The sequence below is a fragment of the Ursus maritimus genome, unplaced genomic scaffold (assembly GCF_017311325.1).
Source record: "Ursus maritimus isolate PB19 unplaced genomic scaffold, ASM1731132v1 scaffold_12, whole genome shotgun sequence".
NCBI classification, from domain to species: Eukaryota; Metazoa; Chordata; class Mammalia; order Carnivora; family Ursidae; genus Ursus; species Ursus maritimus.
The window spans coordinates 36,982,171-36,996,612 of NW_024423564.1; the positions used below are offsets into that span (position 1 = coordinate 36,982,171).

Here is a 14,442-nt window from a genome sequence, read left to right on the forward strand (position 1 = left end):
TAGTGTCTGCCTTACTATATCTGCATTTAGATATGAATATACACTTGAAAATTTTTTTCTCATCATTCTTTTTAAATTCAATAGGCATGACGAAGTGTGTCCACATAAAAAATAAAGTTATTTCTAACTTGGTGGAAGTACTTGAGAACCACTACCCTTTAGAAGAATTTGGTATAAATGCTTATGATGTAGACAGGTAAAATCTATTTGTTGAGATTCAATTATATGATTTTTGAACCTTTCCCTGATATTGTCATTCGCCGCTGCCTATAGGGAAAGTTATAATCCTCAAATTGTAAAAGTATGCTTTAGGAATTTCTTCTCAGTTCTGCTGAAAAATCAATTTTTTTATGATGCCAAATTTGTAGAATTTCCAACCCTTCTTTTTTTAATTTTTGTTTTCGTTCTGAAGCAATGCAACAAGCAAAAGTACTTTCAGTAGATTTCTCCACTGAAACTTTTCTGCCAGATTCTGTGTGTAGGTAATGGGCAATTTGAATACAAATAGATTCTTGACGGCACACAGAACCAACAGGCAGCTTACCTGTGTTCTTTCTCATACCCGTGGGTTATTATTATGAAGGGACCTACATATGCCATGGGGGTGGGAGGTTGGGGGGGGGAAGGACCAGCATGTTCAAGCCAATTATGCATCATACATAAAAGTGCACGCTAACTACTTGAAAAAAATTCACATTTATTTACTGTCAAACCGTGTTAAACTTTACACTGGATATTAGTGATGGGCTCATTATTAACAGGTTTACACAAAGGGATGAAAAGAAAAGCAGAATTTTGCAGAAACAATTTACATTTCATTAGAACTTTATCATAAAATAAATTAATTACTAAATATAGGCAGAAGGAATATGGAAGAGTAATATTTATGTTTTATTTTATTTTTTAAAAAAGAATAGGCACCTTTTGTTCACTAGAAAGTTTGTGAGAAGTGCCCAGTGCCCTCATTGCCCTCTGTTCAAGAATAAACAGAGGCGTAACACACACTCTTTTCTAGATTTCACCACATTTGTGCAAGGCATGGCGTAACTGGCTTCAGAGTTTTTTTTTTTCCCCATAAAATGCATTCTTTTGGCAATAAGAAATTTAAATGTAAGAATAAAGACTAACTGGTCAAAGCAGAACACTGTGTACAGTGGAAAATAAGTGAAAATGGGTAGAACTTACCATGACAAAGTGTAAGAAAAAACCTTTCATAACATGTGCAACCAAGAGCTTTTCACAATATTTTCTTCAAACTCTTTAAAATTATTTTAATGACAATTATATTTCAGTTGGACACAAATGTATTTATTTTACCCTAGCAATAGAACAAAATATAATTTCTTTAGCCATTTTTCATGAGAATAGTTCATTGTACAGTTGAGGAAACATATGAAATAAGGCCTGTGGCTTGATTGCTAGTGGTTAAACAGGTTTTCAATCTTTGCCGCAATGTAAGAGGTTTGCAGCGAACTGCAAACTGACGCAGAATAGCTCTCCTGCTTTTCCAAGTCTTGTCAGGAACAGTAAGGTACAGTAAATTTGTCCCACAGGATTTTAAAGCCTACGTCTTGTATATAATACAATGCAGGCCTACAAAAATGGTGCAGCCGTATTTACAGATTTAGTTCACAGACTGCTGCAGTAAAATGGCTGGAAAAGTTCTGTTTTGCTTGCTTCACAATTTCTCTAAACAGCAGCAGAATCTTAAAATACCTGGTTGGCATCTCTTTTCTTTGTAACAAATAATCATTTTAGTATACTCTGTGTATATACAAAGTTTTTGTACGTTCTATAAAAATTCACAGAACTTCAAGGTTCAGTCATCTTTTTACACCGGAGAACCACAGGTCAACAGAGCCATCTCTTCGAGCAGAGTTTGAGGGAGCCGCACTGGGCCAATGGAGTCCTTATTAATACTTGCCTGTGGCCCCTGGAATTGCTGAGCTGCACTATTAAAGACTCGTGACCAGCTGCATCTGTCCTTCTCTGACGTCTCCTTCGGGAATGCACCCTTCCTTGTTGATGGGGATTATGTAGCCATCGCTATTGCCCCTGCTGATCTGGTAACACACCTGCGGCTGGCGGCCAGCTCCCAGATTTGGCATGCTTTTATAGTAAATGTCCTCGTTCTCACTCCTCCTGGAGGGGGAGAGGTCCTCCTCCATGTCAGGGCTGCTCTCCTGGTAGGGAGAGTCTCTAAGATTGGGCATGCTCGTATAAAGAGAGTCTCTGTTGGGGGACTGCAGGTGGTCCTCCGCCTCAGCGGTCAGCTGGGAGACGTAGCTGTCGGTCCCCTCGGGCTTCACTCTCTTCTGGGGCTGGTACAGAAGGGAGTGAGTCCGCTGAGGAATGAGCGGCGCCTCAAGCTCTTTGTGGTGGAGCTCCAGCCCTGGGTTGTCGCCGTGCATTAAAGAGGACGCGTCTGCCACGATCGCGTCATCTTCGCTGCTGCTGCCTCCCATCCCAGGTTTGACTGGTAGCGTGAGCTCGAGGTTGTGAGTCTTGCCGCCGCCCCGCAGGTTGTTGTGCACTAACTCTGAAATGATCATTTTCTCGAAAGCGGTATCATTCAGACTTAGTCCACAGTCCACGACTTGCACGCTGTCATTATAGTCCCCCTTGCGCAGTGAGTAGCTGTTGTTAAAATTACCATTTAGCGGTAGAGTATCCATGGCACTTGTATCCCTGGCATTGTTCAGTGAATGTCCTGAAACGGGAAAGGGGGGGTTTCCGTTATTGCCTCTGCTCCTTCGCAAAGAATCTTTACTTCTTTCGTACAAAACTTTTTAATGTCGTTCAGGACAAAGTTGTATTTGAAAGCTAACACTTGAACAGTGCCAGGCTTTCCCGCATTCCCAACTGTAAACAGTTGCAACCCCTTAGATAATAGGAAAAAGCGTGAAAGAATAATACTATTTTCCAGGAAGGGAAGATGGCATACAAAATATTACTTGATCAATTTCTTAGTAATTGATTTTTGGTCAAATCTCTGACACTCTTACAAAGAAGACTTCACTCCATGCCCTTGCATAGTTAATGCAAAGCAATTCATTAGTGACATTTACATTTTAAAGTACGAGACTATGGTTTATAAAAATAAAATTAACAGAATTTGTCCTAAACAACACTAAATTAAAAAGGAATAAGTCACATACAAAAACCGAAGGCAAATGTACAACATAAACCCACATAACTGGCAAGCAACTTTTTAAACAACATTCTAACATTTCCTTTTTCTGGAGATGAAGTAAAAAAAAGAATGAAAAAAATGGACAGATACAAAGAATTCATGTTAAACAAAGACAGCCATCTCTCATACTGACTGGACCAAGGGCCCACAAGCACCATCCAACAACACGATAGACAGCAGGTGGAATGACTCACTTTGGACAACTCACATCATGTCTGTCTGCTCAGGCTATCTGGCCTAAGAGTAGCTGATATATAAAAGAAAGTAAAATGATTTATTGTAACATGATGAAGAATTTCTAAGCTTCTCAGCAACTTAGTCAGAGCAAGGGTTCAACAAATTAGATTACCAGCAATAGCAGCCTTTTACTTTTTCATTTAATATTTATTATTTTGATTTTTTTTTTCTTTTGGTACGAATACTCTCTCTCATAGCAATGGCCCCAGGCTCCTAATGGTCAAAGTTTGCCTGCAGCCCTGCAGTCTGCATCAGTCACAGTGACAGCACCGAATGAACCAGCAGAGTCTACTGCACGAGACTGGCCCACAGACACCATGGGCATGGAGGTTAAACGCAGAAATGTTAGAGATTTCTCAAGTATGGGTCACAGAAATTAAACCAATAATAGATATTAACTATGGAATGGGAAAAGGGTGTCAGCCTTGGCTAATATATTTTTATCTCTAAAGAATGAAAGATTGGATAAGTCTGCTGAAGATATGAAAAGAGGTTTAGAAGGAAAAAAAAGATGGTAACATGCTCTCTTGGAATCAGAGTTGTATTTTCTACAGACACATAAACATGTAAACTAAGACATCACAGTGCTTCTCAGGCAAATGAAAATAAAAAGTTTTAGAGAAAATTAAATGGTCTGCACCATGGAAAGTTAGGTTATTCATTCTCAAAATCCTAGAGAAAAAAAAAATCACTGTTTACAGATAGGTCTGGAAAAAAAAAGAATGAAATGATGTTACTGAATGAGACTGGCCACTGTGAGGCTGCTGCATTGTATGCAAGGCTTGGAGGAGTCGAGGAAAAATTTCGTTCTTGGAAAAAATAGGAAATTTCCCTTTTAAGTGCTGACTCCACTCTTAAAGCTGCAGATTATCCTAGAAAACTCGATTTCATGACCAATAAATACGTGGGAATTGTTCAATAAATTCTCATTAGCAGAAAATGAGAAAGTGTGTATGGGAGGGTGTATCTGTTGGTGACTCCATGTTATTTTAAAAACTCTGATCCAACTTCTGCATTGGAAAAAGTGACAATTTCATTTTTATCATGCTCCACATATAACAAAATGAAGTTACAATAGGATTTGTAAGGCTTCCTTCAGCTCGATTGACATAATTGTTTATCTTCCTAAATTCATGCATGTGCCACCATCTGTATTTAGAAAACATTTGGTGTTTTAAGTTATAGGTGACACACAGCAATTTGTTTCCTCTATCGAGGTTCGATCTTGCCATTTTTCTTTTTATCATTGCTTAATAAATACAAAATATATACTGGATGACGCAAAAGGCGTTTTCTATGATATACTGCAGATTTAAGCACATCTTTGACTGGTTTTGAAGAGGCAACTTTTTCTGCCCAAGTTCAGGTAATTCACTTGAAGACTTTCCACAGCCTGTAGCAAGATTACTGTGGGAATGCAGAAATGATAAGTCAATTATTAAGCATTCTGGTTGACAGCACCTCAGGCTTTAAAGAGCAAATTATTTCAGCATTGCGTATAGTTAAGTATGGACAGCATTTGCTACAGACCTCTGTTACTGACAAAAGGCAGTACAGATAATGTACTGTTTGAATTTGGTTAACAGTTTAGTTGGAAATTGTGAACCACTTGCCCGCTGAGTCTACTTCATGACTGCTAGTTATGTTTTAATTGTGCCGGTTAAAAATCATGCTGAAAAAATTTACATTTGATAGGCAAAGTTAAGTTTGACTCCCATACTTGTCTCTCTGTAGGTTGCTAAAGGAAAGCATAAGGAAAGTAAGAAAAACAAGAGAATGAAAAGAGAAACTGCAGTTACGTTAAAAAAGAATTTTAAGAAAAAAAAAAACGGAAACAAAGTTCTTTGTTTAATTTAGTGGCAAATATCAACCACAAATAAATATTACATGCTAGCAGTAATTATGTGATAATTTTACCAAAATCTTGAAAATTGTGTTAATATTAAATGCTTTTTTTTAATAAGCTATTAGAAAACATAGTAATACAGGATGGGTTAGTGACAATCTCTCCCCCCTCCCCCAATAAAAAACTAAAGGTATAAACTGACTAATATTAACTTCATTCTTAAAGTTTTTTTTTTTTTTTTAAGGAAAAAAAGAACACTACCATAAAGCTGCACTATACTATAGTTTGGTTACATTGATAATGCTGGATGCAGTTTTCTATGCCTAAGCATCCAAATTATCTTTATTAGCTAATTCATTCCAGAAGCAAATTCTGTCTGCAAGCTTTAGAGTAAACTGAACAGTATATTACATAGATAGGATACCTCTAAATGATATAAATCTTGAAGATGGGCTCTCGGACCATGTGATGTCAGTCCTGTAATAATATATTAAGATTTATGCCACCTGTGTTAAAAACATGGATAATTATTGGTAAATACTATCATGACTGAATTTTTACTATAATATAGTGCAGTTTTAGAAGCCTGGCATGGGCAATACCATAATTCTTTAAATTGAGAAATTAAAGATGTAATAATAAATATATGGCAACTTGAGTATTCTAGAAAAAGGGCAAAGATCAGAGCTCTGTTTAGCAGCAAAGAAAGGTAGTTTTATTCGTAAGTATAAGCACACCTGGTGAGTTAAATACAGGAGCTGAAGGGGCATTACATACAACTGTTTCAGCGAGCAATGTGTTATAGGGGTTGTTAGTGCCGTGGGGTCGAAGAAGAGGGTTTGTTAGTAGGTAATTGCCAGTCATTCCTAAAGCAAAGAAACAGAAAAAAATACATCAGTTCTCTTATTTTTGTGTTACAGTTGCAGTAAAGTACTTTTTGTATTCATCAAGGGTAGCGGACAAGTTGGCAACGGATAATCTGCTGAAATTTTCTGACTGTATTTGAACTACTAATTTGAAGGAGAAAGGGGAGAGGGAAGTTAAATTTCAGTAATTCACAGGTGCTTTCTAAGTCCCCCAAGTAAACACCTGCTGAGGATGACATTTACTAATTTATACAAAATCACTTTTAAACAAAAATGGCAATTAAATGCACAGAGATCAACATTATGTTTCAAGATGTTACTGCTTAATATTAAAAACCTAACCACTGAGGCCCAGAAGAGGGAATCTCAAACTTTCAGAATTTACAGGTGTGGGATTATCCCTCATGAAAACATCTGTGTTAATACCAACTTTGACACAAGCAGGAGGAAAAACAACTTTCACAAACAAGTAAAAAGTATGACACATTGCACAAAGCTTCTCTTAGTAAATGCAAGAGCACACATGCCGAGGGGGGGAGAAAGAGACTGTGTGTATAATGAATAATGAATTATCAGACCATTCCCAAACTCCATAGAGTAAGAATTTTCATTCCGTAATCTTATTTGCCAGGTTTCAAAAATGAATCGTTGAATAATTCATTTCCTTTTTGATAGTCATCTTAACAGAATTAGGTAAAACATCAGAGCAATGGAATAAACACACATTTCACTCATTCTAATTGACAAATTGCAAACCTTTCAATACTTATCAAACGTATGTTTTGCATAGCTAATGTAATTTGACTAAAAATATTTAAAAATTCAAGTTGGTTTTGATGCCATACATAGTCTTTTCTTCATTTTAAACCAGAATCTCATCAGAACAATGTCAACAGTGAAAAATGTCTTTCATATTTGTGATGAAAAATAACGTGTTCTATTATATTACAAATCTGTACATCAAAACAAATTACCTTTTTAAGGATATAGATACATACAATAACATGATTTTTTCATATCAAATTCAAATTTACTAAGCTTGCACTCAGGATTATGTGTGTCTATGTGCACTTGTGTCCTTAACCTGCCAAATTATTTGCCAGCTTATTTTAAGTAAGCATTATATTGTTTATATAAATTTAAAGATGTAAACACATTAAAAATAGTAATGAAAATAGAAAAAACTGCTTTGTAGATTCTCATGTATTTAATTATTTGCTTATGGAGATTTACTATAAATGTTTTTGACACTTATTTTTACTTTTGGAAAGAAGTGTAAAAATAATTTCACAAATAAGAATTTTCACCACAGCACTGGCACTGTTTAATGTGAATAGGAGTTATTCTAGCCATATTAATGTTTTAAGAAGAAAGCTTTCACAAATGTCTCAGAAAAGATAAATTTGTATTCACTGAAGGAAAACATTTTAATCTATGGCAAAGTATGTTCTTAGTAATTACTTTTTCCAGTTTTGTTCCTTTACTGTGGAGTTTGAAAATCTACTTTTTGCATTACATTACTGGATAAGACGAATTTATATGTACTTTCATAAAGGATAAAAGTTGACTCAACAGGTTTAAGAGCTTGTGATATAAACCCATTTGAGAGGGAAAAAAATCAGTATTTTCTCTAGAATTATTGTAAATTGGCAATAGGTACAAAATTTATATTGTAAAGTCAAATTTTCCTAGTAACTGACCTTGATTAAGTGTTGAAGTGCTATTGATGTCACCTGAGATAAAAGAAGATTCAGACTGTTTTCTCACAGTGTCATTCCACATCCTTCTTATACGACTCTATTAATATAAAATAGCAAGACATATGTTATGTTAGTTTCCCCAAGCTTACCTTATTAAAGACACATAAAGATCTACCCTAAACAATCTGTGTAGGATTATCTGGGGACCTTTAAAAAGAAATGTGTGTTGATTCTGGTCTAAAGGTAAGGAAGTCTAGAACTAAAGAATATTTAATCTTTCACTCTTAAAAAGTTTTTTTTTTTCTTTTTAATGGCCTTTTTAAAAAGCGGAGATGACTGATTAGTCAACAAATGTTTATTGAGTGCCCACAGAGTACCGTGCTGCCTAACCTTAGGGTATCCAAATAATGATCACAGACTTCTTAAAGAAGTACACCTCTCAAAAATGATGTTCACACCTAAAGAAATGCCTTGAATGAATACTTAAGAAGCAATTAAGACCAAAATACTAAAAAAGCAAGTATTTGCTACCTAGATGATTATAATGAGGAGACAATTAGTGCATCTGAAAGGAACATGTCTCAGTAGGCTTTCTATAAAGAAGGTTAATTAAAGATGCTGTCAAATTCTTTGTTACCTGTGTGCCAGAGGAATACCGAGCACTAGTTCTGGTGGTTGATGCCTTCACGGAACTGTGGGGGCTCTCGGTCGGGAGGCCGCCGCAGCAATAGGAGTGTCTGAAGCACTTGCCATATTCTTTTCGTACCTGCATTGAATAACCACGACACCGAGAGATTAACGCAAACGTACTCACTTCTCTCTCTCTAATTAAATGAAAGGTGGAAACGGCTGAGAAGAGTAAGTTCCACTCACACTAATCTGTGGAGCAAATAAATTCAATTTCTAAAACCAAGTTCAACTGAAACTGCTGAAACAGTAATCAGAAAAATATCTCGGCCCGCCAGACCAGCTGGTAGGATCTTCAAAAGGTGATGTAGTATGTAGGATTGCTTTACGCCCTATTATTATACAAATGTTATTAATGCGGGGCACCTGGGTGGCGCAGTCATTAAGTCTGCCTTCGGCTCAGGGCGTGATCCCAGAGTCCTGGGATGGAGCCCCACATCAGGCTCCTCTGCTGGGAGCCTGCTTCTCCCTCTCCCACTCCCCCTGCCTGTGTTCCCTCTCTCACTGGCTGTCTCTCCGTCAAATAAATAAATAAATAAAATCTTTTAAAAAAATGTTATTAATGCATACCTAATAATGCTTTAAGGCCTTATTCTATCTATATACTTAGCAACCCCCACTTTTATATTTCATGCTAAGAAAATAAGGACAAAAAATTAGTACTTTCCTTGCTTAATTACATTTAACCACTCATAATTCAGTCATTTAAGTTTTATACGCTTCATGGCCTTTTAGGTAGGTCAATACATAAACTTCTGTTAACGGGAAACCTCTTTACAATGACAAGACTACTTTGGCACACGAATAAAGAAGAAAAAGGACTTTGATACATATGCTATTAATTCGGATGGAATGTTTTCTTCATTTTCTGATGCGTCTAGCTTTAGCATCCTAGCGTAGAGCGTCAAGGATGCCTGTTCACTTCATTAGCACACAAGGGAACTATTTATGCAATTTCCATTCACAGTAATGAGTTACCCATGTAATTTCCCTCTTCCCCTGAAGCCTGGATATAGGAATAGATAGGAAAGTTGTTAGGCCCAAAGAAAGTTTAAAGTAAACTTTAAAAAGTGAAGTCTAAACAACTGCTAAAGAATAGGGCCCCACCTCTAAAGCTGGTGCGGAATTGGGAGGAGTGGGGAAGAGGGCTGGATTCTGCACAGCCCTACTGGCATCTGAACAGGTTCTGCTCTGGCTCAGAGCCAGACTGGAATTAGAACAGACAAGGAGAAGTTGCATAAGAAATTATTTTCTAGTAGGCTGCCAGAGCACTCAGAAAGACTTTTCCCCCCTCATGGTTCTATGCTCAGATCTGCCTGCAAAGACCATGACTTTGACACTCATTCCTTGAAAAATTACAGAATTAAAGTTACTAGATGATCTTTTAGATCCAGGGGCACTTGCATTTTCATCCTCTTAGCCTTATTTAACTACACCTATTAGAACAAATAACAATGGGCTTGAACTCTCAAAGCATTTTATTTGCTTAAATATGCTCACTTAAGCAGTAAAAAGTGTATTTTAACTAAATCATTTTATATCATATTCTTAGCCATTCATCCTGGCAGCATCCAAAAGGACATATCCCAGACTAAGTAGAATGTATTCAAAAGGAAGCCCAACACAATGTTGCAAAAATGTAATTGTTAATTAAAAAGCACAGCAAAATCTCTTTGTTCAATTAATATACATACCTCTACGCGGAAATAATTTATGCTTTATGTCAAACACATTGGGAAGAAATTATGATATGTGGTCCTATACATGTACGCAAAATGCTCATTTGTGTAAGAAATAGTGTAAACCAAAGTAATTACAAGGTTATACCTGTATAATGTTTAGAAAATTAAAGTTCAATGTTATTAAATAACACCTGATACCTTACAAAAAATTTTTTTGTATATTTAATGGCTGTTAACTGCTCTGAAATGCTGTATGGCCAAGACAATGGCAATCAAAATGGTATTTTATCCAAATAATACCCTCCAATGTTGGTTTTGCCTAATGCCTATATTGCTGTGAATGTACATTATCTGTCAGTATTGCCCATTCCACTGTCATTATCTCAAAATTATAGCTTACTCAACAACTGATGGAAGTAACAACACTATCATCTTGTCAGGACTGAAAACATAATAGTTTTCACTTTCAAAATTCTATTTCTCTGTTCAATTTAGTGACCAACTAGTAATAACAGAATAAAAAGACCATATTAGATATGCAGACAGAGAAAGGATGATACCTAGTTAAAAGGAGGCCAAACTATTCTCTTAGGTTTACATCTTCTAGCAAGTTTTTCATCTTTAATTTTTGCATCATCTTTGCTGACTCCACTTAGCAGAAAATCAGGACAACATAATGTGAGATATTAAATTACTGGGTTTTAGATCTTTCACAACTACTCAAAAGGTAACATTAATTTTTTGTATGTCTGGTGCTTTTAAAATCAAGGTCATTTGTCCTTATGTTCAATTTCGTTTTGGACCACTGCATTCCCTTTGCTGAGCAAAAAATGAGATTATTTAACCTTTTCTTTATCTTGTATACCTTTTGCACAAAGCATGTTTATAGACCCCACTAGCAAAAAAGAAATCTTAACATAAATGTCTAGTTTATAATATTTCCAAAGTGAGATCCAAAAAGATGATTGGTATTGACTTTTTTATATGCAAAGCCTGAATTTCCAGACATGCATAACAATTAATGATTAAAAATGATTCTATTTAGTAATACGCCAGCTGTAAAACTGTAAAATCTTCTCTATTTCATCTCTGATTTTCAAACCAAAGAACAAGCAACTAGAACCTCTAGGTATTTTCACTTACTTTCTTTTGGAGAGCACAGTGAAAGATGAAAATGAACACTCCCTGGAAAGCATTAAAGATGGTGAAGAGATATGCCATCACAATAGTCTCCTCATTAATAAAAAGCAACCCAAACGACCAGGTTAGGCCAAGAAGACACAGAAGAGCGAAAGCGCCAAGCACCCAAGACCTGAAAAAATAAAGTGAATTTTATTAACAAGTTCAATGAGAGAACAACATATCTCACACTTCAATATCAACATATCAGTAGTAGCAGTTGACTTTCTCTATGTTCACATTCAAATTCAACAGCATTTTGGCTTTAACCTTTCATTGATTAAAGAAAGAACAATAGCATTTAGTACTGCAGCCTCCAGTGAAAACAGCAACAGCAGGTATGACCTTTTCTTACTCCAGCATTAACAAGGTATCAAAACTATATTAAAATCCAAGGTGTAAAACATCCCCCATGACTTTATTGTCTTTTATGTGCATTTTAGTAAAAGAAATTAAGGAGTCCTTAATTAGTTTACTTCTGTCTTTTTATTCCTGTGGTGTACTCATGACACTGAATAATGTGACACATACAGAAAGGTTAAATGGCAGATAATCACTTAAACCTAAACTAATCTTAGGTGAACCTAAGGTATTTTAACTGAAGCATGAAGAAGCCTCGCTGAAATGGGACAAAAATATGAGAACAACTTCAAAATAAAATAATTTTGGAGAGATTTCATCATGAATAGCTTAAGGAGAAAAGAACTGTAGAAAATAGGACGGAATGGAAAGGATTTAAAGTCAGTGCATTCCATGTCTAACTAATGATCTTACTTGATAAATGGCTTATTATCTTCATAGCTAGAAAGCATTATAAGCAGAAAAGAGAAACAAAATTATTAGACAGAATTAAAATAGAAAGTAATAAGAAAGCATTTATATATTTTATAAATTAGTCAAAATTAAGAAAGTCAAAATGCAGAGGCAAGCAATTAAAAAATAAAGGCATATTATAGTTTAAAAATACTATAGCAAATTAGATATTCCAAAATAATTATAAAAATTAAGGGCAATTCATGATACTGACGGATTTGTAAAAAATATAAATCATGCCATAAATTTGTGAATGTAGGGTTCTACCTTACCCAGGTAAGTCCGTATTATAGTAGCCATCACAAACACGGTAATTACTGGTGTAGATGAGAAGACAGAAAGAGGAAAAGGAAGAAAAGAGAGATGCTAAAGATTAGCTCTCTCTCTTACCATGCAACATGCAATGAAGCTGACACTAACCTATCTAAAACATCTAATTTTTTTAAAATTACCCTTACTATAGATCTGCCATTTTTTACATTAAAAATATTTTTCACAATCCCGTTTTAACCAACTTGAATAACACCTCCTCACATTTTAAATTAACTCATATCTAAAAGATAACTCTGAAAATGCTCCCATAAATGACTGAATAAATCAACAGCTATCCATTTTTTTTAATCAGATAGCATTTTTCATTGACAGGATATTGTAGTTTGTATTCAATATTGAAATAAAGTAAACGTTTCTTTAATTATCATGAAAACAATAGATAATCTCCAAGTTAACAACAGTAATAGAGTAAATTATCTTAGGAAAACAGGATTAGAAGTAGAAACTGCTCAGAATCCTTAAATCAAAAAAGTCATTTAACAAAACAAACTTAAATATAATCATATCAGCCATGCAAAGAGCAACATCATTTTGAACTGCGTTTTAAATTCAAATGAAATTGCTACAGTGATACGGAATTTCCACAAAGCCGCTGAAACAATGTCTTGGCTCTAGATCAAGACAGAAATTATTATCTAATTTTTGACCAATGTCTGTGACATGGTTAACAGTGAGACTCAACCTTGATCAGTAAAACTTCATTCTGAATAATTTCTCCAGTTGATAAAAGGCATTCATGTATTTTCTGTGGATAGTATCTTTCACTTGGTTTGTCAAGCACTAAAATTAAAATACTAAAATACTTACTTAATGTTTTCCAACCTGCTAGAATCTGGTTTCAAAGTGTTTGAGTGCTTCACCATTTTGCATAATGTGATCACCAGGAAGATAATATTTAGCTGTGATAACAAATGAAGAGTTAGACCACTACATCCACAGAGTAAAAAATGAGTAAGTTTTGCAAATATACTTAATGAGTTAATGCAGCTAAATACCAATGACATGAGTATATGGTAGACACTCACTGACTCAATTTTACAAAGGCAATGATCAAGTTAAGTCTAAATAAAAAATACCCCGGCTATGTATGTTCGATTTTTTAAATAGATCATTTGACATGAAATTGCAACCTCATTAAATCAGCATCATGTGGTGATGATTAAATAAATTAGAAAACCTAAATTAGTTTCTTCAGCTAGAGGTACTCCAGGGCCTAAAAGCCATCTAATGGAAACACTGAAGTGAGTTCTTTAGAAGGGGCAGTTACATCATGTAGCTTACAAGAATTGCTGGATTTGGGACCCTAAGATTTAGCTGAGAGTCAAGCTTTTGATTTTGACAGATTAGAGGAGGAGAATAACATTTGCACGATCTATCTGTAAGGTAATTGTGAGGATCACATGAAATAAAATATATGAAAAATAATGAAAAAATATATGAAAAATACTTCTTAGTTCTAGAAAGACAAACTTTTAAAATATGTATATATTTGCTACTAAATGTTTAAGTTAAAAGCCATCAGTCCTTTTGTCCTTATGCCTCTCTATTGTATGGACGTAGGTAAATTCTGAAGAAAGGCTGCTTTGAGCCCCTCTGAACACTGAGCTGTGCGAAGAATGGAGGTGCAAACAAAAGCAAAAAAGGGGAAGATGGAACCTGACCTAGAAGGAAGGCTTGGGAGGTCAACAGGAGTGAACTGAGAAGGAAAGACATGTTTTGACTGAAGAAAGATACTGTTTGCAATTTTGCGTCTGCTTCCACAGAAATCTGGTACAATGCTGGACAGAGGGAAGGCAGTTCCACTTTTATGCTCTAAAAACAGAACTAAGCTTGATCACTACTGGATTTCTTTGACATTTTATTTACTTCAGATTACTACTTTAAAAAGACAAAACAAAGATACATT

The 14,442-nt window shown here is 35.3% G+C and overlaps 1 protein-coding gene across 1 annotated transcript in view; it reads right to left on the bottom strand.

The window, feature by feature from the left end:
- Positions 1 to 677: 677 nt before the first annotated feature.
- Positions 678 to 14,442, bottom strand: part of ADGRL2 (adhesion G protein-coupled receptor L2) — a 40,432-nt gene continuing 26,667 nt past the window's right edge. Inside the window, exons 12-16 of the mRNA XM_040627104.1 lie at positions 13,344 to 13,435; positions 11,355 to 11,523; positions 8,480 to 8,608; positions 7,843 to 7,939; positions 678 to 2,710 (exon numbers count right to left, since the gene is read on the bottom strand). Coding sequence (XP_040483038.1) covers positions 1,956 to 2,710; positions 7,843 to 7,939; positions 8,480 to 8,608; positions 11,355 to 11,523; positions 13,344 to 13,435 — 1,242 coding nt within the window. The 3' untranslated portion in view covers positions 678 to 1,955. The remainder of the gene's footprint in view (positions 2,711 to 7,842; positions 7,940 to 8,479; positions 8,609 to 11,354; positions 11,524 to 13,343; positions 13,436 to 14,442) is intronic.